This window comes from Narcine bancroftii, chromosome 7 (assembly GCF_036971445.1).
Source record: "Narcine bancroftii isolate sNarBan1 chromosome 7, sNarBan1.hap1, whole genome shotgun sequence".
Taxonomy (NCBI): domain Eukaryota; kingdom Metazoa; phylum Chordata; class Chondrichthyes; order Torpediniformes; family Narcinidae; genus Narcine; species Narcine bancroftii.
Window position 1 is genome coordinate 207,000,219 of NC_091475.1, and position 24,958 is coordinate 207,025,176.

The 24,958-nt window shown below is 45.9% G+C and overlaps 1 protein-coding gene across 7 annotated transcripts in view; it reads left to right on the forward strand.

Moving 5' to 3' along the window:
• Nucleotides 1-23,747, forward strand: part of gdpd4a (glycerophosphodiester phosphodiesterase domain containing 4a) — a 108,103-nt gene extending 84,356 nt beyond the window's left edge. For 5 of the 7 annotated variants that reach the window (XM_069892090.1, XM_069892091.1, XM_069892092.1 and 2 more), the window contains one exon: nucleotides 1,827-2,356. In XM_069892090.1, the coding sequence (XP_069748191.1) occupies nucleotides 1,827-2,019 (193 nt within the window). In that variant the 3' untranslated portion in view covers nucleotides 2,020-2,356. Of the gene's footprint in view, nucleotides 1-1,826; nucleotides 2,357-3,056; nucleotides 3,131-6,219; nucleotides 10,616-22,105; nucleotides 22,212-22,493; nucleotides 22,577-23,433 lie in introns of those variants that run through there. The other 2 variants (XR_011342353.1, XM_069892093.1) reach the window with 2 other exon arrangements.
• The last annotated feature ends 1,211 nt before the right edge of the window (nucleotides 23,748-24,958 follow it).

A 24,958-nucleotide genomic window follows, 5' to 3' on the forward strand; every position in this document is an offset into this window, starting at 1 on the left:
CCCATCAATGTTCCTGTCTCATTGTCTCTTAAACGGGACAATTATCCCATAATTTACCATATTCCTCCATTCCCCACCTATCCATGTACCTGTCCAAAATTTTCTTAAATGCTTAAATTGAGCCCACATTCATCACTACTCTATGTGTGAAGTTCCCCCCCCCCCCAAACTGTTCCTCCTGAACTTTTCCCCTTTCACCCTTAACCCATGTCCTCTAGTTTTTAATCTCACCCAACCTCAGTGGAAAAAGCCTGCTTGCATTTACTCTATCTATGTCCCTCATTCTTCTAAACTGCGAGGAATAAAGTCCTAACCTGTTTAATCTTTGTGGTGGAACACTGCATTTCAGGTATTGTAGTGGATGGCTCGCCCCAAATATTGTAACTCCTCCTCCTCCAGGTTTCCTAATAAAGGCAGTTCCACCCAATCCCCTCCCTCAGTACTGCCTTAGAATCGGGCCAACAGCATGTAAGATATGCCTGTAAGTTTATAGTGATTAAAGCCTATTAATCTCGACTTTTGGTCTGTCACGTCTAATTGATAACGTTACAACCTTTTCCCTGTAACTCAGTTCCCCAAGTCCTAACAACATCCTTGTAAATCTTCTCTGAACTCTTTCAATGTTATTGATATCTTTCCCTCAATATCACCGCACAGGTTGATAGAATAGTGAAGAAGGCCTATGGGATGCTGGGCTTCATTAATAGGGAGATTGAGTTCAGGAGTAGAGAGGTCAAGTTGCAACTCCACAAGTCTCTGATAAGACCACACTTAGAGTAATGTGTTCAGTTTAGCTCACCTCATTATAGGAAGGATGTGGAAAGTATGGAGAGGGTGCAGAGGAGATTTACCAGGATATTGCCTGGATTGGAAAACCAATCTTCTGAGGCAAGGTTAGTAAAACTGGGACTTTTCTCTTTGGAGTGTAGAAGGACGAGAGGAGACTTGATAGAGGTCTACAAGATTATGAGAGGCCTAGATAGGGTGGACACTCAGCACCTGTTTCCCAGGGCAGGAATAGCAAACACCAGAGAGCATCTATCCAAAGTGAAGGGAGGGTTGTTTAGGGGAGACATCAGGGGATAAGTTATTTTATGCAGAGAGTTGTGGGTGGCCTGGAATGCCTTGCCAGCGAATGTGGTGGAGTCTGAAACATTAAGGGCATTTAAGAGACTCTTAGACAGGCACGTGGATGGAAGAGAAATAGAGGGTTACGGGTTAGGGAGGGGTTAGTACTTTTTTTTAAGGAATATATGGTCGGCACAACATCGAGGGCAGAAGGGCCTGTACTGAAGTGTTCTATGTTTGTGTTAGGTGATCAGAACTGCACACAGGATTAAGTCACTAACTCTGAGCCAGTGGCCTGACCAGCTTCCCCGCTGGTTGTTCCTCTCGTCACTCCACTGAGGATGTGGTTTTTTAAAAAAAAATCATCCTGCAAAATTTCCTTTCACTTCCTGCAAGAAGGGGCCCGAGATGTTAATTAATTTTGAGATACAGTGTGGTAACAGGCCCGTGAGCCCACGCCACCCCAATGCACCCATACGACCGATTATTAACCCTGTCCATCTGTGGAACGCAGGAGGAAACCGGAGCGCATGGAGGGAGCCCAACCACGATGATGAGCTTATCGTCATGCACACATTCTGCAAACAGATACCTCATAAAGAAAATAACAGCTACAATAGTCTCCATTTAATGAAGTTATAAAAGATAATAAATGCAAAAGATAGACAATAAATATTTACAATTACTGTAGTACCAGGAAAAATGTTGCTGCAATAATGTTGACAGTCCTTTTATGGTGACTTTTTTCTTTTGAAAAGTAGGTCGAGGCCACTTGGTCCTTCAAGTCAGTCCTACCACTCAATGACTGACCACCTCCTCTTCTCTGGTATTTCCCCCAGAACGTTGACATCCCTGATGCTTCAAGAGTCGCCCTGTGGCTCAGCCTCAACAACTCTGCCCATGTGCTGCAGGGGTTGCCTGTGTAGCCCAGTGTCAGGTTTAGAACCATAGGACACTGCAGCACAGAAACAGGCCCTTCAGCCCATCTAGTCCATGGCCAAAATATTTATTCTGCCTTGGCCCATTGACCTGGAGACCGGGACCGTATCCCTCCATATCTCTCCCATCAAGTACCTATCCAAAATGTTCTTGTGATAGTATAGATTCTATCACCAATGTGTATATGTACATATGTATAGGATGACTGTGATTGGCTGAGAGTGTAGCCACACCTACTGGCAGGTCTTAAAGGATTGCTCCTAGCCAGACTAGGTCATTCTGGACTGGTCGACCTACTTGTGATATGCTCCAGTCTTTTAGTTAATAAAAGCCTTGGTTTGGATCAACATATTTGGTTCTTTCGATGCGCATTACAATTCTTAAATGTTAAAATTGAACCTGCTTTTACAAATTCAGCTGGCAGCTCGTTCCATTCTCCCCCCCCACTCTCTGCGTGAAGAAATTCCCCCTAATGTTCCCCTTAAACCTCCTTTTTCATCCTTAACCACATCTCTCTGAAACTCAGTGGTAAAAGCCTGCTTGCATTAATTCTATTTATACCCCTCATAATTTTAAAATACCTCTATCAAATCTCCCTTCATTGTTCTACTCGACAGGGAATAAAGTCCTAACCTGTTTAACCTTCCCCTGTAACTCAGTTCCTCAAGTCCTGGTAACATCCTTCTCTGCACTCTTTCAATCTTATTGATATCTTTCCTGTAGTTAGGGGACCAAAATACTCCATATTTGGCCTCACCAATGTCTTATACAACTTCACCATAACATCCCAACTCCTGTACTCAGATTTCTGAAGGTCAATGTGCCTAAAGCTCTCTTTACCTGTGAAGCATTTTCATTGAATTATGTATGTGTATTCCCAAATCCCTCTGTTCTACTGCACTCCTCAGTGCCCTACCATTTACCGTGTAGGTCCTATCTTGGTTTGTCCTTCCAAAATGCAACACCTCACACTTGTCTACGACTTGCTGAGTGACGGGCTTGGCTCTTTGGAAATGTGAGGTGTTCCATTCTGTCTTTTTTTCACTCAGGTGGAGGGAAAACGGGTTTGACTGCCATCCAAGTCTGAAGAGGGATAAAGGGATTTATAGCAAGTTTCGAACAGGTACGTACCATGAAACAGGACATTGGAGGGCCATAGGTATTTTTTCTCAGCACTGAAATGGATAACATGAGGGGGATTAGTTTTAAGGGGCTTGGGGGATGTAAGAGGCAAGTTCTTCACCTGGAGAGTGGTGGGTGCATGGAATGTGCTCTCAGCAACGGTTGTGGAGGCAAGTAGGATCTTTTAAGATAGGTACATAGAATTGAGAAAAATGGAGGCTTTGCAGCAGGGAACTTTTAGACAGCTGTTTGCGTCAATTATTAGGTCAGCACAACACTGTGGGCTGAATGGTCTGTACTGTGGTGTAGATTTCTATGTTCTATTGGAAGGACATTGAAGCATGCCAATAAACCCTTGATTCAGAAGACAGGAGGGGACATTGCAGAAGGTTTCAATGGCATTGCCCTCATTGGTTGGGGCCTTGAGTACAATAAGGAAGTCACGTTGCAGCTAGTTTAAACTTTGGCTTGCCTATGCTTGGAGTACCTTGTGCCACTGTGGAAAACCCATGACAGTAAGGATGCGGAGACTTTGGAAGGGGTCTCAAAGAGATTGACCAGGATTAGAGGGTATGAGCTATGGGGAAGAGCTTGGTCAAATTTGGGTCATTTCCTCTGGAATGTGGGAAGCTGATAAAAGTTTATAAAATTGAGAGGTGCAGATAGAAGGACGTTTGCAGACACTGGGGTCAAAGAAAATGGACAAACGTGCTCGAAACTCAACAGGTCACGCCAGAGGAAGTAAAAGCCAGTTGATATTTCAAATTTAAATTTTTAATTTAAATTTTAAAATTTAGACATGCAGCACAGTAACAGGGCATTTCGGCCCACGAGTCCATGCTGCCCAATTAATGTACACCCCCAATACATTTCAAACAGTGGGAGGAAACTTGAGGTCCCGGAGGAAGCCCACACAGACATGGGGAGAATGCACAAACTCCTTACAGACAGTGTGGGATTCGAACCCTGGTCCCGATCACTGGCACTGTAACAGTGTTGCACTAACCTCTACACTAACCTTGGCCTTTCATCAGGAATGTGGAAAAACAGGTAGAGGCCTGAATATAAAGGTTGGGCGGGGGGGAGGAGGGAGGGAGGGAGGGACAAGCACCATTCCTTTATCTCTGCTGTCTCAGTTTCTTTCTTCTTCTACCCTCCCATCTATATCCACTGATAAGTTCAAAGTTAAGATTTTAATTTAAAAAAAATTTAGACATACAGCACGGTAACAGTCCATTTCGGCCCACAAGTTCGTGCCCCCCAATTTACACCTAATGAACCCTGGTATGATTCAAATGTTTTTATTGTCAGAGTGCAAACATGACATCACATACAACCTTGAGATTCTTATTCCTGAGGGCCAGGCAGAATTTCTACTTATCATAATGCAAAACACAAGAAAAGATAGGTATACAGAAGAGAGAAAAGTGAAAACAAGGGAAGTGCAAACAAACTACGCAATACCGAAAATAATGTGCAAAGTAAAAGCTGCTAAATGAGTCTCTGATTGAGTTTGTCGTTGAGGAGTCTGAACCTGGTGGTGCGAGTCATGTGGCGCCTACACCCTTTTCCTGATGGCAGCATCCTCGATGATCGCTGCTGCTCTCCGATGGCAGTGTTCCCTGTAGATGTTCTCGATGGTGGGGAGGGCTTTGCCTGTGATGTACTAGGTTGAGTCCACTACCTTTTGCAGTGCTTTCCACGGAGGTATTGGTGCCCCCCCCCCCCCCCCCCACCTCCACACAGTCGGTCAGTGCACTTTCCACTACACACCTGTAGAGATTTGGCAAGATTTTCAATGTCATATCAGACCACCGCAGATTCCCGAGAAAGTAAGGTGCTGACGTGCTTTCTATATGTTGACGTTCATGTGAAATAATGGCTCTCAGGAATTTAAATTTGCTCACCCTCTCTGCTTACCTCTTTCCTGTGAGCCTCCCCGCTCTGCTCCCCACCCCTCCCCACACATTTTTAGTCAGGCAAACTATCTGATTTTCCGCCTTCCTGACGAAGGGCCCAGGCCCAAAATGATGACTGCCTTTCACTACCTGTAGATGCTGCGAGACCTGCTCTGAGTTTCTCCAGCACGTTCGCACAGAGATTCAGAATCTTACTCCCAGGTTAAAAAAGTAAAATACGAGGATGTGATTAAGTGAAGGGTAGGGTAAAAGTTTAAAGATGAGTGGAAACGTTTGTACACAGGGAGTGAGAGGTGGGTGCCTGGAATGCGCTGCCAGGGATAGAGGCCTCTAGATAGATGCATGAACATGCAGGGGATGGAGGGGTTTAGTTCATGCTCAGACTTAGTTTAATTTGGCATTCTAGTCAGCAGACATGGTTGGCCGAAGGGCCTGTTCCTCTGCTATACTGGTGTGTGTTCTAAGGGAACAAAAGATTGCAGGAGGTTGATGGGAGGTAGAGAAGGTTCAAGAAGGCAATTCTGAATTCTCAAGTCCAGGCACAGCGAAGGAAGATATGGGATGGCAGAACAGAGTAGATGGTCGGGGGGCAGAGAGAAAGGGAGGGAGGAATAAGGTCATGTGTTTGACCTCCCCTGCCTGCTACCTCCCCTTCTCTGAGCTTCCCTATCTTCTACTTTCACTGGCCCAACCTGTCCACGCTGACCAAAACGACCCACCCACACCAGTCCCACCTGCCTATGTTTGGCTCATACCCCTCTAAGCCCTTCTTATCCATGTAATTTTTCTTAAACATTGCAGTAGTGCCTGCCTCAGCCACCTCCTCCGGCAGCCTGTTCCATATACCCACCGCCCTCTGTGCTTAAAAAAAAAGGTTACCCCTCAGGTTCCTGTTCAGTCTCTCCCTCCTCTATCCAATTCCCCTACTCTGGGCAAAATATTCTGTACATTCACCCGATCTACTCCTCTCATGATTTTGTCCAGCTCTGTGAGATCTTCCCTCCTCCTCCTGCACGCCCAAGTATAAAGTCCTTGCCTGCACATCCTCTCCCTGTTGCTCAGGCCCTTTGGGCCTGTAGAAAGGTTAGATGGGGATGTGCTTTGTGAGGTTTTCCTTCTGAGTGATAACCACAGCAAAGAGAAACTTATCTCCATGATCATCTCCTTGCAGAAATGAACAACGTCTGGTCTGTATCTGAAGCAGAGCCAGGTGTCAGTCACCATGAAGACATCGCGCCAAGTCTGCCCACATCTCCGGTTCCTGGCCACGAGTAGTCAGCTGCCCCAAGACTGAAGCTTGAATTCTTCGTCTGCGGGGATGGTGATGCTGTACGATGGGGCTCGGGCTGGAAGGGGGGAAAGAGGGGTTTGGAACTGGGAGTCGATAACCTCGGAGGGAGTGGAGTTCACCTGGGTGAAACCATTCCCTCGCCAGGCCTCCACTTCCTTGCATTCCTGCTGTTGGTGACGTGGTAAAACCTCTCCTCCTACCCCTTCTCTCCATCTCCGTTTCCCAACATCAGCAGCGCTATGAGACGAATACTCCCCCTCCACACCTGGCCATGGAGGACTTGCTGAACTATTTCACCCAATAAGGTCATGATGAGCCCAATGGCTTCCCGGTCTGGAAAATTGTGAATTTTGCAGGCGTTTACCTGATTTAGTAACTGTGTGACTCCTATTCCATTACAACGGTTGATGCATTCATTGCCACATGGAGCACAGTGGCAGTGAGGAAGCTTGTTTTGCAAGCAGTCCAGCTAAGATATCCCATACATAGTACAGCAAGTAAAACACAGTTGAGAGGTGCAGAGTAACAGAGAGAGAGAGCAAAGGCATCATTATTGGGTGGCTCAGTTAGTGTATTGGTTAGTGCAACACCAATACAGCGCCAACGACCCCGGTTCGAATCTGACATTGTCTGTAAAGCGTTTGTATGCTCTCCTCGTGACCTTTCTCCAGATTCCCTGGTTTCCTCCCACCCTCTAAAAATGTATGGGGTTTGGTCGGTTAATTGGGCAGCATGGGTTTCACAGGCCGTGTCTTAAAATTAAGTAAATTATATATTTTACTGGTGTGAAGTTAATTCAAGAGACTGATATTGGTGAGAAACAACTTATTCAACCTCTCACCTGTCCTCCCTCCATCGGTGGCCCCTCGCTCCACCAGGCAGTCTGCTGGCTGAGGCAGGAACTTTGAGCGCAGATCTCCCCTCCAGGAAGCAAACAGCCACTAAACGAGCATTCGCCCTACAAAAAAAAGGTTTAATTTATTTCTCAACAAGGATTGTGTCCGCTCAACAATGTGGAAGACATTTGGAGATTACTCTTCAAATAAAGATCTGTTTGCTGTCTTCTCGGTCATGACTGATGTGAGATAAAATGGGCAATTTAAAATACTGCAGCAGGCCAAGTAACGTAGCAGGCCGAGCGGCCACGTGACGCCACGCGCCAGACAGCTGCTGGCGCACCCTGATTTTCTTTAAGATAGCAAGCACTTCTTCCTCTTTAATCTGTGTAGGCTCCATGACCTCACTGCTTGTTTTCCTTACTTCCCACGACTCTGTTTCCATTTGCTGAGTGAATACAGATGAAAAGAAAACATTTAAGATCTCCCCATCTCTTTTGGCTCCATACACAGGGACCATTTTTGTCTCTTACTATCCTTTTGCTTTTAATATACCTGTAAAAACCTTTTAAGATTTTCCGTCATATTATCTGCCAAAGCAACCTCATGTCTTTTAACTTTCCTGATTTCTTTCTTATACACCTCAAGTACCTCATTTTTGCCTATATCTGCTATACACCTTCTGAACCAGATCCCCAATATCCCTCAAAAACCAAAATTCCCTATTTCTGCTAACCTTGCTTTTAATCCTGACAGGAACATACTCTAAACTTTCACCTTTGAAGGTGTTCCACTTACCTCGCACATCCTTGCCCCAAAACAACTTATCCCAATCCACGCATTCTAGATCCTTTCTCATTTCCTCACAATTAGCCTTTCTCCAACTTAGATTCTCAGCCTGAAGCCCAGACCTGTCCTTCTCCATAATTAACTTGAAACTAATGGCATTATGGTGATGCCGGTAGAGGACCCACGGCTCCTAGAACGCTTCCACCAGCGTTGTCTCCGCTCCATCCTCAACATCCATTGGAGCGCTTTCATCCCTAACGTCGAAGTACTCGAGATGGCAGAGGTCGACAGCATCGAGTCCACGCTGCTGAAGATCCAGCTGCGCTGGGTGGGTCACGTCTCCAGAATGGAGGACCATCGCCTTCCCAAGATCGTGTTATATGGCGAGCTCTCCACTGGCTACCGTGACAGAGGTGCACCAAAGAAAAGGTACAAGGACTGCCTAAAGAAATCTCTTGGTGCCTGCCACATTGACCACCGCCAGTGGGCTGATATCGCCTCAAACCGTGCATCTTGGCGCCTCACAGTTTGGCGGGCAGCAACCTCCTTTGAAGAAGACCGCAGAGCCCACCTCACTGACAAAAGGCAAAGGAGGAAAAACCCAACACCCAACCCCAACCAACCAATTTTCCCCTGCAACCGCTGCAATCGTGTCTGCCTGTCCCGCATCGGACTTGTCAGCCACAAACGAGCCTGCAGCTGACGTGGACTTTTACCCCCTCCATAAATCTTCGTCTGCGAAGCCAAGCCAAAGAAAGAATGGCATTATGATCACTGGACTATATCTACTTCTGTCACCTGTCCTGTCTCATTCTCTAAAAGATCTACTATTGCACTCTCTCTAGTTGGTACCTCTATTTATTGGTCTAGAAAACTTTCCAGATCACATTTGACAAACTTCAAGTCATCCAGCCCTTTTACAGTATGGGAGTCCCAGTCAATATGTGGAAAATTAAAATCTTCTATCACAACCTTGTGTTACCTGCAGGTGTTGGCTTTCTCTCTACAGATTTGTTCCTCCAATTCTCACTGACTATTGGGTGGTCTATAATACAACCCCGATGAGGGTGGTCATACCTTTCCCGTTCCTCAGTTGCACCCATATTATCTCAGTAGACAAGTCCTCCGATCTCTCCTTCCTGAACACAGCTGTGATATTTTGCCTTACGACCAATTCCACTCCTCCCCATTTCACCCCCCCCCCCCCGTTCTATTGCATCTATTGCATGAGCTGCCAGTCCTGCCCCTCCTGCCACCATGTTTCAATAATGGCCACAATGTCATAATTCCATGTGCCAATCCACGGTCTCAGTTCATCTGCCTTTTCTACAATACTCCTTCCATTAAAATAGAGGCACCTGAGAACATGCCCACCAAATACAACCATTGACTCTAATGGTGTAGAGCTCGTTGAAAGAATCAAAGACTTGTTGATCCAAACCAAGGCTTTTATTAGCAAAAGACAGGAGCTCTTCACAGGTGGTCGGCCAGTCCGGAATGATCCGACCTGGCTAGGGACACAACCCTTTAAGGCCCAGACAATAGGCGTGGCTTAGCTCTCAGCCAATCGCTGTAAGCACAGTCTAGATACAGTAACTATATACACTATGTACATTGGTGATAGATCTGTACTATCACAAATGGTGCATGTAATTTTCACATCATCTTTTCCCTTCTCCACTCCTCTATCTGCTCTCGCACTCCGGTTCCATCCCCCTGAAAATCTAGTTCAAACCTGCCTCAGCACCACTAGCAAACCATCCTTCCCACGAGGATATTAGTTCCCTTCAGTCCAGATGCAAACTGTCCCATCGGAACAGGTCCCACCTTCCCTGGAAGAGAGCTCAATAATCCAAGATACTGAAGCCCTCCCTCCTGCACCACGTCTTTAGCCATGGATTAAGCTGCATTTCTAACCTCACTGGCACTTGGCATGGGTAGCAATCCTGAGATCATTATGCAGGACGTCCTGTCCTTCAACCTAGTGCCTAACTTCCTGAACTTTCCTTGCAGGATCTCCTCCCCCTTTCTACCAAAGTCATTGGTCCCTACATGGACCACGGCATCTGGCTGCTCATCCTCCCACCTAAGAATCCCACGAACACGATCCGAGATATTTTGGACCCTTGCACCAGGGAGACAACATACCATCCGGGTAACTCAGACTATTCCATAGAACCTCCTATCTGTCCCCCTTTCTATGGAATCCCCTATCATTACAGCTCATCCAAAATGGTATACTTGTTATTGAGAGGAATGACCACAGGGGTGCCCTGCACCATCTGCCTCTTCCCTTTTCCTCTCCTGTTTGTCCCGTGTACCTTTCTCTTACTTCCTGGGTGTGATAATATCCCTGTAACTCCTGTCTATCATCCTCTCTGCCTCCCAAATGATTCGGTGTTCATGCAACTCCAGCGTCAATTGAGGACCCCTTCCACCCAGCGCACAGCATCTTCCTGCTACTCTCGTTGAGGAAGAGATACAGCAGTACGAGAGCCAGCACCACCAGGCTGAGGATCAGCTTCTTCCCAAAGGAAGTGAGAATGCTGAACGACCAAAGGAACTGCTCGCACTAACCTAACTACCAAAACTCTCATTTGTACAAAGCAATATTTATTTATTTATTTTTATAAATATTAATACGTGTCCTACATATGTATTATTTGTCTGTTTGTGTGTTATGTCCATTTGTGTGCCTACATGTTTTTGCACTGAGGACCGGAGAACGCTACTTCATCATGTTGTACAATCAGATGACAACAAACTTGGCTCGACTCAGCTTGTCAGGAGCTGCAGCTGGATGCACTTCTCGCAGATGAAGTCGTCAGGGATACTGTTGGCTTCCCTGATGACCCACATTCTGCACGAGAAGCATTCCCCTGCCTTGGCTGCCAATCCCACTATTTATGACTAAAGGAACAAAATTTATGATATTCAAAACCTGCCCTTACCTGTGCCTACCTGCTGAATCCTTTTTGTTCCTTGAATAGGGTGGCCCTTTCTGACTTCAACTCCTACTATCCCTCGCCTCTTACCTGTTCTTGCCAAAGCCTTACAATTCAGACAAAGACTGCTCCGCTACACAGTCCATGTTCTCTTTAAACTTCTCCTCTTTACCCTTAAGCTATGTCCTCTAGTTTTGTCTCATCTAACCTCAGTGGGAAAAGCCTGCTTGCATTTTCTCGATCATAATTTTGTATACCTGATTGCAGTGGCTCTCAACCTTTATCTTTCCACTCACATCCCACTTTAAGTAATCCCTATGCCATCGGTGCTCTGTGATCAGTAAGGGATTGCTTAAGGTGGGATGTGGGTGGAAAGGGAAGGTTAAAAACCACTGTTTTAATCATCCCTCACGGACTCGTTATGTGCACGGTTTCAGAACTCCAAAGGAAATGGGTCAATGACAATTTTTTTCAAACAAAATATTTCAATCACAAGAGGGTCTAGAGCAGTGATTCTCAACCTTCCCTTCCCACTCACATCCCACCTTAAGCAATCCCTTACTGATCACAGAGCACCGATGGCATAGGGATTACTTAAAGTGGGATGTGAGTGGAAAGAAAAAGGTTGAGAACCACTGCCTTAAATTTCACCTTCCTAATGCAGGGTTTAGATTTCCTCCATGTATACCAGGAGGAGATTGTCCAAGATTTTGACATATTATGACTATAGGAATCAAAACGGTCACGGGAAAACATGCAAAGTCCACACAGACAGCACTCAAGGGCAGCATCAAATCCAGATTCTGAGAACTGTAGGGCCACCAAGCCATTCATTTTATTTTTTATTTAATTTAGAGAATCAGCATGCTAACGTGGCCCTTCCAACCCCCAAGCCCGTGTTGCCCAAATACCCATTCTAGGAAGGATGTAAAGGGTAGAGAGTGCAGAGAAGATTTACTAGGATGTTGTCCTGATTGGAAAATGAGACAGTTAAAAAGAGCTGGGGCTTTTCTCTTTGGATTAAAGAAGAATGCGGCCCCAGTCCGGGCACAGGGAGAGCAGCAGCGGCCCCGGCCCCGGCCCCGGTCCGGGCGAAGGGTAGACGGCGGCGGCCCCGATACGGGCAGGAGCAAGGGGGAGACGGCGGCCCCGGCCTCGGTCGAGTGAGGCAGGCGGAGGCCCCGAATGAAGACGCTGTTTACATCCGGTACCGCACGGATGGCAGTCTCTTCAATCTGAGGCGCCTGCAAGCTCACACCAAGACAAAAGAGAAACTTGTCCGTGAACTACTCTTTGCAGACGATGCCGCTTTAGTTGCCCATTCAGAGCCAGCTCTTCAGCGCTTGACGTCCTGCTTTGCGGAAACTGCCAAAATGTTTGGCCTGGAAGTCAGCCTGAAGAAAACTGAGGTCCTCCATCAGCCAGCTCCCCACCATGACTACCAGCCCCCCTACATCTCCATCGGGCACACAAAACTCAAAACGGTCAACCAGTTTACCTATCTCGGCTGCACCATTTCATCAGATGCAAGGATCGACAATGAGATAGACAACAGACTCGCCAAGGCAAATAGCGCCTTTGGAAGACTACACAAAAGAGTCTGGAAAAACAACCAACTGAAAAACCTCACAAAGATAAGCGTATACAGAGCCGTTGTCATACCCACACTCCTGTTCGGCTCCGAATCATGGGTCCTCTACCGGCACCACCTACGGCTCCTAGAACGCTTCCACCAGCGTTGTCTCCGCTCCATCCTCAACATCCATTGGAGCGCTTACATCCCTAACGTCGAAGTACTCGAGATGGCAGAGGTCGACAGCATCGAGTCCACGCTGCTGAGATCCAGCTGCGCTGGATGGGTCACGTCTCCAGAATGGAGGACCATCGCCTTCCCAAGATCGTGTTATATGGCGAGCTCTCCACTGGCCACCGTGACAGAGGTGCACCAAAGAAAAGGTACAAGGACTGCCTAAAGAAATCTCTTGGTGCCTGCCACATTGACCACCGCCAGTGGGCTGATAACGCCTCAAACCGTGCATCTTGGCGCCTCACAGTTTGGCGGGCAGCAACCTCCTTTGAAGAAGACCACAGAGCCCACCTCACTGACAAAAGGCAAAGGAGGAAAAACCCAACACCCAACCCCAACCAACCAATTTTCCCCTGCAACCGCTGCAATCGTGTCTGCCTGTCCCGCATCGGACTTGTCAGCCACAAACGAGCCTGCAGCTGACGTGGACTTTTTACCCTCTCCATAAATCTTCGTCCGCGAAGCCAAGCCAAAGAAAGAAAGAAAAAGAAAGAAGAATGAGAGGTGACTTAATAGACAAGATTTTAGGCCCTTTAATAGAGTAAAAATAATGCGACTGTAAAGGCCATACCTTCATAAGTGCTCTGTGAGTGGCTCCAAGGCAGCGACTCCGATCCCTCTTCGGGTGTCAGGGGTGGAGTGGAGCCCTCCATCACACACCATAGAATGTACTACCGCTGCAAGTGGCTGGCTCGGGGCGGGCTGATGACTTCGCGATCTTGCTGTCAGCCCGCGACCCAGTCATTATAACAGGGAGAACCCTATTACGGCCAGTACGGACAATTTACCTTCTAAAAAGAATTTCACGGTGAGTCACCTGCTGGATCTGGAAGAAGTGGGAGGATGAACCTTCAGCAGGCTGACGAGGTGGGGGGGGGGGGGTGTTCAGCGAGATGGGCAGGAAACTGGCGGGCAGTGACGCACCCTGGCAAGAAAGTAAGTGTGAACTATGCTTAAGTAAATGGGGGACACGAGTTTACTAACGGGTGGCGCAAAGAGTGATCATTGCATTAACACATACGTGTAAATGTCGTGGAGCCGTTTGTTATTACGGAAACGTGGAGCTGCCACTTGGCACAGTCCTGAGGCACCTTTTATGAGCCATGTGGAGGTAAATGCTTGGGGGATGGATGATAAAATTTGATGATGCAGCATCTCACTGTATAGAACTGGAAGAAGGATCAATGGCTGTCTTCATTACCCATAATCCCACCACATAACTGGAACCGCTCTGTGTTTCCCAGAGCAGTTCCCGCTGCGTGCGGGATTATGGGTAATGAAGACAACCATTGCTCGGTGCCTATGTTTGACCTCTACTGCACCACTCACCCCCGCCTCCAATACGCTCCAGAGAATGCTACGAGGCGCTACTCATGAAAGCCTTTTAGGGATTGAAATTTTTCTCTGCGGATGGAACCGGCCTCGAAGTAGAGGCCTGGCATGAAAACACCTTTTGAGAGGCAATAGGTATGGTGGACAGCCAGCGCCCTATTCCCATGGTGGGAACAGCAAACGTGTACAAAGTGAAAGGAGAAAAGTTTAGGGGAGACATCAGGGGAAAGTTTTATACTCAGGGAGTTGTGGGTGCCTGGAATGCCTTGCCAAGTGAAATGTTAGGAACATTTAAGAAACTCTTAGGCACAAGGATGAAATGGAGGATTACGAGGGAGGGAATGTTTAGGTTGTTATTTTGGAAGGCATATATAGGTAAGCACAACATTGAGGGCCAAAGGGCCTGTACTCTGCTGTAATGTTCTATGTCGATAACTGACCTATAACACTCACGTATTTTGAAGGGTGGGAGGAAACCCACGCAGGTCACAGCGAGAACATACAAACTACTTACAGACAGCGCCAGATTCGAACCCAGTTTGCTGGAGCTGTCCTAGCGTTGCTCATTGCAGGCTGGTATGGAACTGAAAGCAGCCACTCACCCCATTGATTCGGTGATAGCCCTTTCATGCTCTCTTTCCCCTGCTCTGCCTCAGGCCTCCGTGAAGATGGCCCCATCCAACCACCACCACCTTCTCTGCAAGCTCTGGTGTACAATTTTCAAACAGATGATCTGGTCATCAGAAGAGTGGTTATTTTTAATGATTTTTATTTAAGAATAAAGAAAAGGAAAAAAGGAAAAGGCGAGGTGTGTGTTGGGTGGCTTTATTACACCTTAAATTTGTTGGTTGGTTACATTTTACCGAGTACAGCAAGTAGGGCTGGTCTATGAGCAAGCTAACAGGTTGCCTCTAACGTTCTACTGCGCACCACGAGAAGGGTTCTTCTGTGAGCAGTCTGCAGGTCAAGGGAACAGGCTTATCTTCGTCCGCGAAGCCAAGCCAAAGAAAGAAAAATGGATTAACGTTCTGCCTAACTTCGCAATGAGATTTTCGTAATGATATACAAGAAGAAATAAAAGACAAATTCAAAGAAAATGATCTCAAGCTCACATCTCCTTCATAGTTCATCGAAGAATGAGACGCAAGCTCTTGGTCTGTGCTTATATTACGACATATAGTCTCTATGATAACACTACAAACAATACTTTTCCTTAAATAGACACAAAATTAACTAAGAATCTTTACACTCTGGCTTTCCCTTCCTGAAGTCAACAATCAGCTCCTTAGTTTTGGTGACATTGTGTTGTTGTACCATTCAGCCAAGTTTTCCATCTCCATCCTGTACACTGACTCATCTCCTTCCTTTATACAACCCACTACCGTGGTATCGTCAGCAAATTTGTAGATGGTGTTATTGTCGGACTGAACCACACAGTCATAGGTGTAAAGTGAATAGAGTGGGGAGGCTAAGAACACAGAAAGAGTTGGAGAGCTTTGGAGAGTGGGCAAAGAAACAGCAGATGAAATATAATGTTGGGAAATGTTCAGTTGTACATTTTGGAAGAGGAAATAAAAAAGCAGATTATTATTTGGGTGGGGAGAACATTCAAAATTAGGAAGTGCAAAGGGACTTGGGGATCCTCATGCAGGATAATCTAAAGGTTAATCACCAGGTTGGATCAGCAGTGGGGAAAGCGAATGCTATGGTGCCATTTGTTTCAAGGGGAATAATGTATAAGAGTAAAGAGATATTGATGAAGCTCTATGGGGCACTGGTGAGACCTCATTTGGAGTAGCTGTGTGCAGTTTTTAGCCCCTTTAGAAAGGATGTAATAATGTTGGAGAGAGTCCAGAGAAGATTTACCAGGATGATTCCAGGAATTCAGGGGCTGTAGAGCTCGTCGAAAGAACCAAAGACTTGTTGATCCAAACCAAGGCTTTTATTAGCAAAAGACAGGAGCTCTTCACAGGTGGCCGCCCAGTCCGGAATGATCCGACCTGGCTAGGGACACAACCCTTTAAGGCCCAGACAGTAGGCGTGGCTTAGCTCTCAGCCAATCGCTGTAAGCACAGTCTAGATACTGTAACTATATACACTATATACATTGGTGATAGATCTGTACTATCACAGGGGCTAACATATGATGAAGGTTTAGAGGCTTTTGGACTGTATTCATTGGAGTGTAGAAGAATGAGAGGGGACCTCAGAGAAACATATTGAATACTGAAAAGATTGGACAGAGTAGATGAGAATAAAATGTTTCCCCCGGTGGGTGAATTCAGGACAAGAGGGAAATAGAATTAATTAGAATTAGAAGATACTCATTTAAAAAAGAGATGAGGAGAAATTTCTTAAGGCAGAGGGTTGTGGATTTGTGTAATATGTTGCCACATACAGCTGTGGAGGCCCGATCATTGGGGGAGTTTAAAGGGGAGATTGACAGGTATCTAATTATCCAGGGTATCTTGGGATATGGGGAAAAGGCAGGAATTTGGAACTAGATGGGAGAACAGTTTAGCTCTGCGGGGCAGACTCGATGGGCCTTGTGGTGCTTTGGTACTGATGGAGATTGTGGAGTAGATGTTCTTACCAATCCTCAATAATTGTGGTCTGGAGGTGAGGGAATCCATGATCCAATTACACAGTGGCGTGTTAACTCCCAGTTTTGGAGTTTGCTGTTCAGTTTTGAGGGGATGATGCTTTAAAAGAAGGATGAGAGATAAAAAACAAACAAAGCAATTAAAGTTGATAAAGTTTGGAAAATGTTTTCCTAAAATCTTCCTTAATTGGGGCACATACAAAATGTATTATATCTGTGAAGCTTCAAAAATGTTGCACTTCTCACATGGTGAATCAACATCTGCATAAAAATGGAATAATTTAAGTTTGGACATGTGTTCTATGGACCACTTTAAATTGTAATAAACAACGCCTTGCACAAAATGAGAAATCATTAATCAAGCTAAGAGTGGAGTTCCAATCTTCATCTGAAAATGTTATGTTCAAATCACATTCCCAATCATTCTTAATCCCAGCCATTGAGGCTGATCTTAAATCCAGTAGGTTGTTATAAATATATGATATGAATCCACCACGAACCATGCCCTTTAATTGCCTGGTTTGTTTTTTCTCGTGAACGGTATATACGTCTGTCTGCAACCTAGGAGAAAGTTTTAGCTTTTATCACGTTGATAGCCAGACGAGCAATTTCACTGAAATGGAAAGGTGACTCTTCACCTACTCGTACACAGTGGTTACATGATGTAATGTCATATTTAAGCTTGGAGAAAATTAGATACAACATGAAAGATGGAAAGTTTCAATTTGTAAAGATATGGGGCCCATTCATGGATTTCTATCAAGATTAAAAGATTTATGAAGTTTGGATGCTCCGGAGATCCTCTGTCTGGTGTCTGAACGTTGCTATTCGATTCATATCTTTACACCCTGATTGGGGGGAGGGGGGGGCTAAATCTGGTTTTAATACGGTTGTCATAGATCATATCATTAGACAGAATTTACCCTTCATTTAGATCAAGGGATAGTCTAATGTAGTTTGACTCATTTTCTATCCATATGTATATGATATGACCTGCTACTTGTTTTATTTAAAAACTATGTATGTTGGATTTATATATTAAACTCAATTTGGAAAAATTCATTTTGGGAAGAATAACCAAAATGGATGTATGCATTGAAGGGGAAGGCGTTGAGGAATGCAGAGGAACAGAGAGATCTTGGAATAATGGTTCATCGTTCTTTGAAAGTGGATTCTCATGTAGATAGGGTGGTAAAGAAGGCTTTTGGTGTGCTGGCCTTTATAAATCATAGCATAGAATATAGGAGCTAGGAGGTGATGTTGAGACTGTTCAAGGCATTGGTGAGGCCAAGTTTGGAATATTGTCTGGAGTTCTGGTCCCAAATTATGGGAAGGATATCAATAAGGTAGAGAGGGTGCAGAGAAGATTTACTAAATGTTGCCTGGATTGCAGTATCTAGAAATATGGAGAAAGAATGAGTTGACTGGATCTTTATTCATTGGAGTGTAGAAGCTTGAGAGGGGATTTGATAGAAGTATTTAAAATTATGAGGGGAATAGATAGAGTAGACATTAATAGGCTCTTCCCCTTGAGGGTTGGGGAGATTGGAATGAGGGGTCATAAGTTAAGGGTTAGAGGGCAAAACTTGAGAGAGTGGTGGCTGAGTGGAATGATCTACCGGAAGAGGTAGTTGCGACAGGGTCAATTCTGTCACTTAAGAGGAGATTGCATGAGTTCGTGGATGTGAGGGGGTTGGAGGGTTATGGACAGGGTAGGTGGAACTAGTGGAGTTTCACTTAAATCGGTGTGGACTGGAAGGGCCGATATGGCCTGTTTCCAAACTGTAATTGTTATATGATTATAAAATATTTTTAAAAAGGATGAGAGATGACAACAAAGGTCTACAAAATTATGTGGGGCTTAGATAGGGTGGACTGCCATCACCTTTTTCTCAGGGCTAGGGGAGCAAATACCAGAGGACATCGATACAAGGGGAGGGGAGGAAAGTTTAGGGGAGACGTCAGGGGTAAACACAGAGAGCAGTATCTGTCTTCACCATGGAAGAGCACCATGGAAGAGCATAGGGAACACTTAAAGTGGTATGTGAGTGGAAAGAAAAAAGTTGAGAACCACTGTTTCAATCGTCCCTCATGGACTCGTTATGTGCACGGTTTCAGAACTCCAAAGGAAATGGGCCGATGACAATTTTTTTCCAGCAAAATATTTCAGGATCAATTGGGGTCTAGAGCAGTGATTCTCAACCTTCCCTTTCCACTCACATCCTACCTTAATCAATTCCTTGCTAATCACAGAGCACCGATGGCATAGGGAATACTTAAAGTGGGATGTGAGTGGAAAGAAAAAGGTTGAGAACCACTGGGCTAGGTGGAGGGTGACAAGTTAGGTCTCTTGTCAAGAAAGAAACTAAGTGGTTTGAGACCTTCTGTACGGGAATGAAGGTGTAAAGGGATTGGATGTCCTAGTAAAAGTGAGGTGGTCAAGGTCTGGGAATCTGATGTCATTGAGGAGATAGAGAGCATGTGAGGTACCACAGATGTAAGTGGGGATGGATTGGACCAGAGGAGCAAAGATAGAGTTGAGGTAAGACAATATGAGTTTGGTAGGGCAAGAGCTAGTGGAAACAATCAAAGGTTATGGGGAGAAGATAGGTGAGTGGGAGAATGGATCAGCTCAGGTTGGAATGGAGGGGTAGACTCAGTGGGCCAAGTGGCCTATATCTGAATTACATAAAACAGTGCAAAAATACAGTAATTAATAAATGTCAACAATAGGCACAGTCGAGACACGTTACAATATAATAGGACTCTAGATGTTAAAAGTCTGATAGCTTGAGTGAATAAACCACCACACAGTTCACAATCCATAGGAGCCTGAAAGCTTTGACACCTATGATGGAGGATAAGGATGAGGGGGAGGATGGATGATGGGGGGGGGGGGAGGGGGTTGGAGGGATGGGGGAGGGGGGTGGAGGGATGGGGGAGGGATGATGAAGTGGGGAGGAGGGAGGAAGAAGAAGATGACGACACAGAGCACGATGAAAAAAAATGCCCACAATGGCAGAAGAGAGACCCAATCAACTACTCAATCAACCAGGGCCCCACGATCTAAAACAGTGCAACTTCCATAACCCCCGAACAGTGCACAACGATACAGCCGCTCCGGACACCTCGACACACCCACTGCCAAACATGCCACGATGTCCCCACCTCGTCCACCGGCAACAAGCAACGCTGAAGATTGGAGGCTTCGTCCCCACAGCAGAGGTTCAGTCTCCACAGTAGTCAAGGCTGTGTAGGTTCTTCCCAAAGGTTTGCTATAGCTTCCCGATTTTCCACATTGCAACAATGTCTCCCGCTGCTCTATCGTCCATCTTTTCCCGTTTAAAAATTGCGCATGATGCCTTACTTAAAAGGTTACAGCAGCACCAGGACTGAAGAGGCCTCTGCAGGCTGCTGCCGTGCCACCATCTTGGACCAGATCTGGCCCTCCATCTGAGAGCAACTGTGGAATTTAAATTCAAGCAATTAAATCAATCTGGAATTAAGCTCTTCTAATCTTATCTGATCATCGTGAGAGGTGCACATTTCTGGAAAAACACATTCAGGCCTTCAGGGGAGGAAGGTTTGCCATGGTTCTTCTGTCTGGCCAGCAAATGACTCCAGTCTCATACTGGGATGAGCCAAAGGGAGCTCCCATATATTCTACAGGCAGGGTAGGCAATAATTCAATTGGCTGCTCAAGGTTCATTTCATCGTCATGTAATAAAGCAAAAAAAGCGACGTACATGATAAATGTCATCTTTTGTCTGCCGTAAAGGCAAACGAAGAGTTGCCATGAGCATTGCCCGGCGTCTCTCCCCCGCCCCCCCCACCAGTAATAAGAGAAAGCAAAGCAGAGTCCCTTCAGAGATGCTGAGCACTCGCAGAATCACCTCCAGCGCTCCTACAGCCTCTGCATCCGCACAGGCTCCCGTTCGAACCGTCGGCCGCCCGTGGTCCTGGTCCAAACCTCCGATATGACCAGGCAACTGTAGAGATTGAACTAGAAAAAGTTTTATAGAAACCCAGCAATAAAACCGGAGGAACTCTGCAGCTGGTCGTTTTGTTTTGTTCCAGATTCAATTTTGCCAGTCTCTCGCCTCCGCCATGGAGGATCAGTTCCTGGCAGCAGGTCAGATGACGGCTGACCCTGCCACCCAGTGGCAGCTACTGGAAAGCTTTCAGACCTCATATTTATTGCCAAGAGGACATACATCACATTCATCCCGGAGATTCTTTTTCCTGCGGGCGACGTAGAATTTCTACTTATTGGTACCCAAGACAAAAAAAGATAGGTATCCAAAAGAGAGAAATGTAAACAAGGAAATAAATGTAAACAGACTGACTGCAAAACAGAGAAACAAAATACATCGGTAAAACCCCTGGTATCCAGAAACTCTCGGGATTAGTAGATACCGGATAAGTTATCTTCCGGTAGCCTGAGACTGACTCTTACAAGGCCTGCATTAAGAATAAACATTTTAAAAGACAAAAGATAAAAAACTTGCACTGAACAAACTTCACCTGCTTGAATATATAAAATCTGAACGTATTTTACTTTACTTTCAGTCACTTTCTTTGAAAAGTTCGGCCTTTGCTGCATCCCCCTCCACGGAATTGCCTGAAAGACAAACAATAACATGATAGATAATGAACCTCCCCCCCCCCCCCCCCCCTCAAATTTACAGATGAAACCTCTGACCAGGCGACTCTTATTAAGCAGGGATGAGGAGACACTTTAATGGAGCCACCACAACAGTGAGTGGCATCAATCATCTCCTCATCCTGGGCAACGCAATCGCTGTTTCACACAACCTTATTCAACAGCTGCTACGAGCAAAGCTTGACCAAGGCCCTCCCTCTGTTGGCTGAATATCTACTCCCACCTTCACCAAAGGTTTATGTGTTAATTCAGAGAATGTTTACTTTTACAATTTTAAACATGTATTTTTTACCTATTTTATTCTTATTCATTTTAATTTTTAAAATATAATTTCCTTGATTTTTATTGCTGGTTTCTTGAATTCTGCATATCGGAGGTTTTACTGTATTCAGTTATACGTACCGTCCAAAGTAAGAGTTTAAACGAATCTCTGATTGAGTTTGCTGTTCAGGAGTGGAGGAGGTGTGAGTCTTGTGGCACCTATACTTCTTCCCTGATGGTAACAGCGAGAACAGAGTGTGCCCTGGATGGTGTGGATCCTTGATGATTGCTGCTGCTCTCCATGTTGATGTTCTTGATTTGGGGGGGCGGGGGGGGGGGGGCGGAGGGTATTGCTTTTGATGTACTGGGCTGTGCAGGAAAGACCTAATTGCAACCCAAATCCATCTCAAAGTGGGACCCCTTCAATGGCTGGAAGCATTCAGGACTGGTCGTACCCGTGAAAGGCCACAGTCAGGGACTTCTTTTGCCACAGATGCTGCGTAACCTGACAAGTGTTTCCTGCCTTTTCAGATTTAAACTCAGATTTTCACCATCTACAGGAGTAAGGATCACCCCACTCTGATTACACTCTCTTATCCCTCCTTCCACTGGGAAGAAGATTCATGAGAATTGAAAGGTCAGTGTCTTTCGTGCCATCATCAGACTCCTGAATGAACCTCACTACAGAAAGCTAATGTTGCCGCTGCTCCATAACCTTGCCCTCGGTACTATGCATGTGTTGACTTGCTGGACTGCTTGGAAATTAACCTTTTTCACTGTTCTTCTGCACATGACAATAAAAAAAACTTAACTGGTGGCCTTCCAAAGGCCCCTTGGGCATGTTTTCCATCTTTCTCCAAAATCCACAAAGGTTTCTAAGTTGGTTATTTCATAGAACAATTTATTTATTTATTAAAAGGCCCGCAGATGCTGGAAGTCTGAAATAAAAAGAGGAACCACAAGGAGTGCTCAGGACAGACAGAATCTGTGGAAAGAGAAACAGTGAGTATTTTAGGATGAAGAGTAACCAACAAATTTCCTCTCTTTTCCAATTCTGACAAAGAATCCTAGATCCCAAACATTTCTTATCCTATCGATGCTGTCCCAACCTGCTGAGTGTTTCCAACATTTTCCGTTTTCAAATTCCAGCGACTTTGGGATTGGAATTCCAGTTCCTGGTCCAGCAACCTTTTGTCTTCTAATTGCCCATTCACCCTCCATGCCTTGCTGCCCTCCCCCCTTTGTCTCTCTCTCTCTTGGTGTCTGGCATCTGCCAGTCAACTGTCTGTCAGGTTTCACCACCGCATGGTTCACCAATCCCACACAGGCCCCTCTCCCACCCCTCCTGCCCTTTTCCTCTTAATTCTGGTGTCTCCACTACATCTGTCCAGTCATTACAGTGTCGTGGATAATGTAGAAGCTTGCCGTAGGTAAACAGGATATTGACAGGATGCAGAGCTGGGCTGACAAGAGGCAGATGGAGATTAATCTGGATAAGCATGAGGTGATGCATTTTGGCAGGTCAAACCTGAAGGTGGAGTATATGGTTAATGGCAGCATTCTTAACAGTGTGAAAGAACAGAGGGACCTTGGGGTTCGAATCCATAGATCTCTCAAGTTTGCTATGCAGGTTGATAAGGTTATCAAGAAGACAAGTTCGTCAAGAGGGATTGAGTTCAAGAGGTGCAAGGTAATGTTGAGAGGCACAGATAGGATGGAGGGCCTACACCATTTTTACCATAATGGGAGCAGCCAACACCAGAGGACATTTGTTTAAGTGGGGGGGGGGGGGGGGAAGAGATGGAGGAAAGTTTAGAGGAGATGTCAGCTGTAAATTTTTTTTTTCCTTTTATACATAGCGAGTGGTGGGTGCCTGGAATTCATTGCTGGAGGTTGTACTGACCGGCTGCATCACGATCTTGGTATGGGGACCCCAATTAACCAGAATGCAAAGCTCTGCAAAGGGTAGTGGATGCAGCCCAGGACATCACAGGAAAAGCCCTCCCCACCATCGAAAACATCTATAGGGAATGTTGGTGCCAGTGAACAGCAGCAATCATCAAGGATCCACACCACCCAGTGTGATAGTACAGATCTATCACCAATGTATATAGTGTATATAGTTACAGTATCTAGACTGTGCTTACAGCAATTGGCTGAGAGCTAAGCCACGCCTACTGTCTGGGCCTTAAAGGGTTGTGTCCCTAGCCAGGTCGGATCATTCCGGACTGGTCGGCCACCTGTGAAGAGCTCCTGTCTTTTGCTAATAAAAGCCTTGGTTTGGATCAACAAGTCTTTGGTTCTTTCGACGAGCTCTACACCCAGCACATGCCCTGCTCTCATTGCTACCATCAGGAAAGAGGTGTAGGTGCCACCAGGTGCAGGAATAGCTGCTACCCCTCCTCTATCAGGCACCTCAACAACAAACTCAATCAGTGACTCATTCAAGGACTCTTATTTTTGCACTTTATTGATTTCTTCTCTCTCTCTCTCTCTCTGTATTGCACAGTTCGTTTACTGTGCTGTAGTATTCTATGTGTATGATGAGTCTATGTGTATGATGAGTCATCTCTATGTTTAATCTTTAGTTTCTTTGGCTTGGCTTCGCGGACGAAGATTTATGGAGGGGGTAAAAAGTCCACGTCAGCTGCAGGCTCGTTTGTGGCTGACAAGTCCGATGCGGGACAGGCAGACACGATTGCAGCGGTTGCAGGGGAAAATTGGTGGGTTGGGGTTGGGTGTTGGGTTTTTCCTCCTTTGCCTTTTGTCAGTGAGGTAGGCTCTGCGGTCTTCTTCAAAGGAGGTTGCTGCCCGCCAAACTGTGAGGCGCCAAGATGCACGGTTTGAGGCGATATCAGCCCACTGGCGGTGGTCAATGTGGCAGGCACCAAGAGATTTCTTTAGGCAGTCCTTGTACCTTTTCTTTGGTGCACCTCTGTCACGGTAGCCAGTGGAGAGCTCGCCATATAACACGATCTTGGGAAGACGATGGTCCTCCATTCTGGAGACGTGACCCATCCAGCGCAGCTGGATCTTCAGCAGCGTGGACTCGATGCTGTCGACCTCTGCCATCTCGAGTACTTCGACGTTAGGGATGTAAGCGCTCCAATGGATGTTGAGGATGGAGCGGAGACAACGCTGGTGGAAGCGTTCTAGGAGCCGTAGGTGGTGCCGGTAGAGGACCCATGATTCGGAGCCGAACAGGAGTGTGGGTATGACAACGGCTCTGTATACGCTTATCTTTGTGAGGTTTTTCAGTTGGTTGTTTTTCCAGACTCTTTTGTGTAGTCTTCCAAAGGCGCTATTTGCCTTGGCGAGTCTGTTGTCTATCTCATTGTCGATCCTTGCATCTGATGAAATGGTGCAGCCGAGATAGGTAAACTG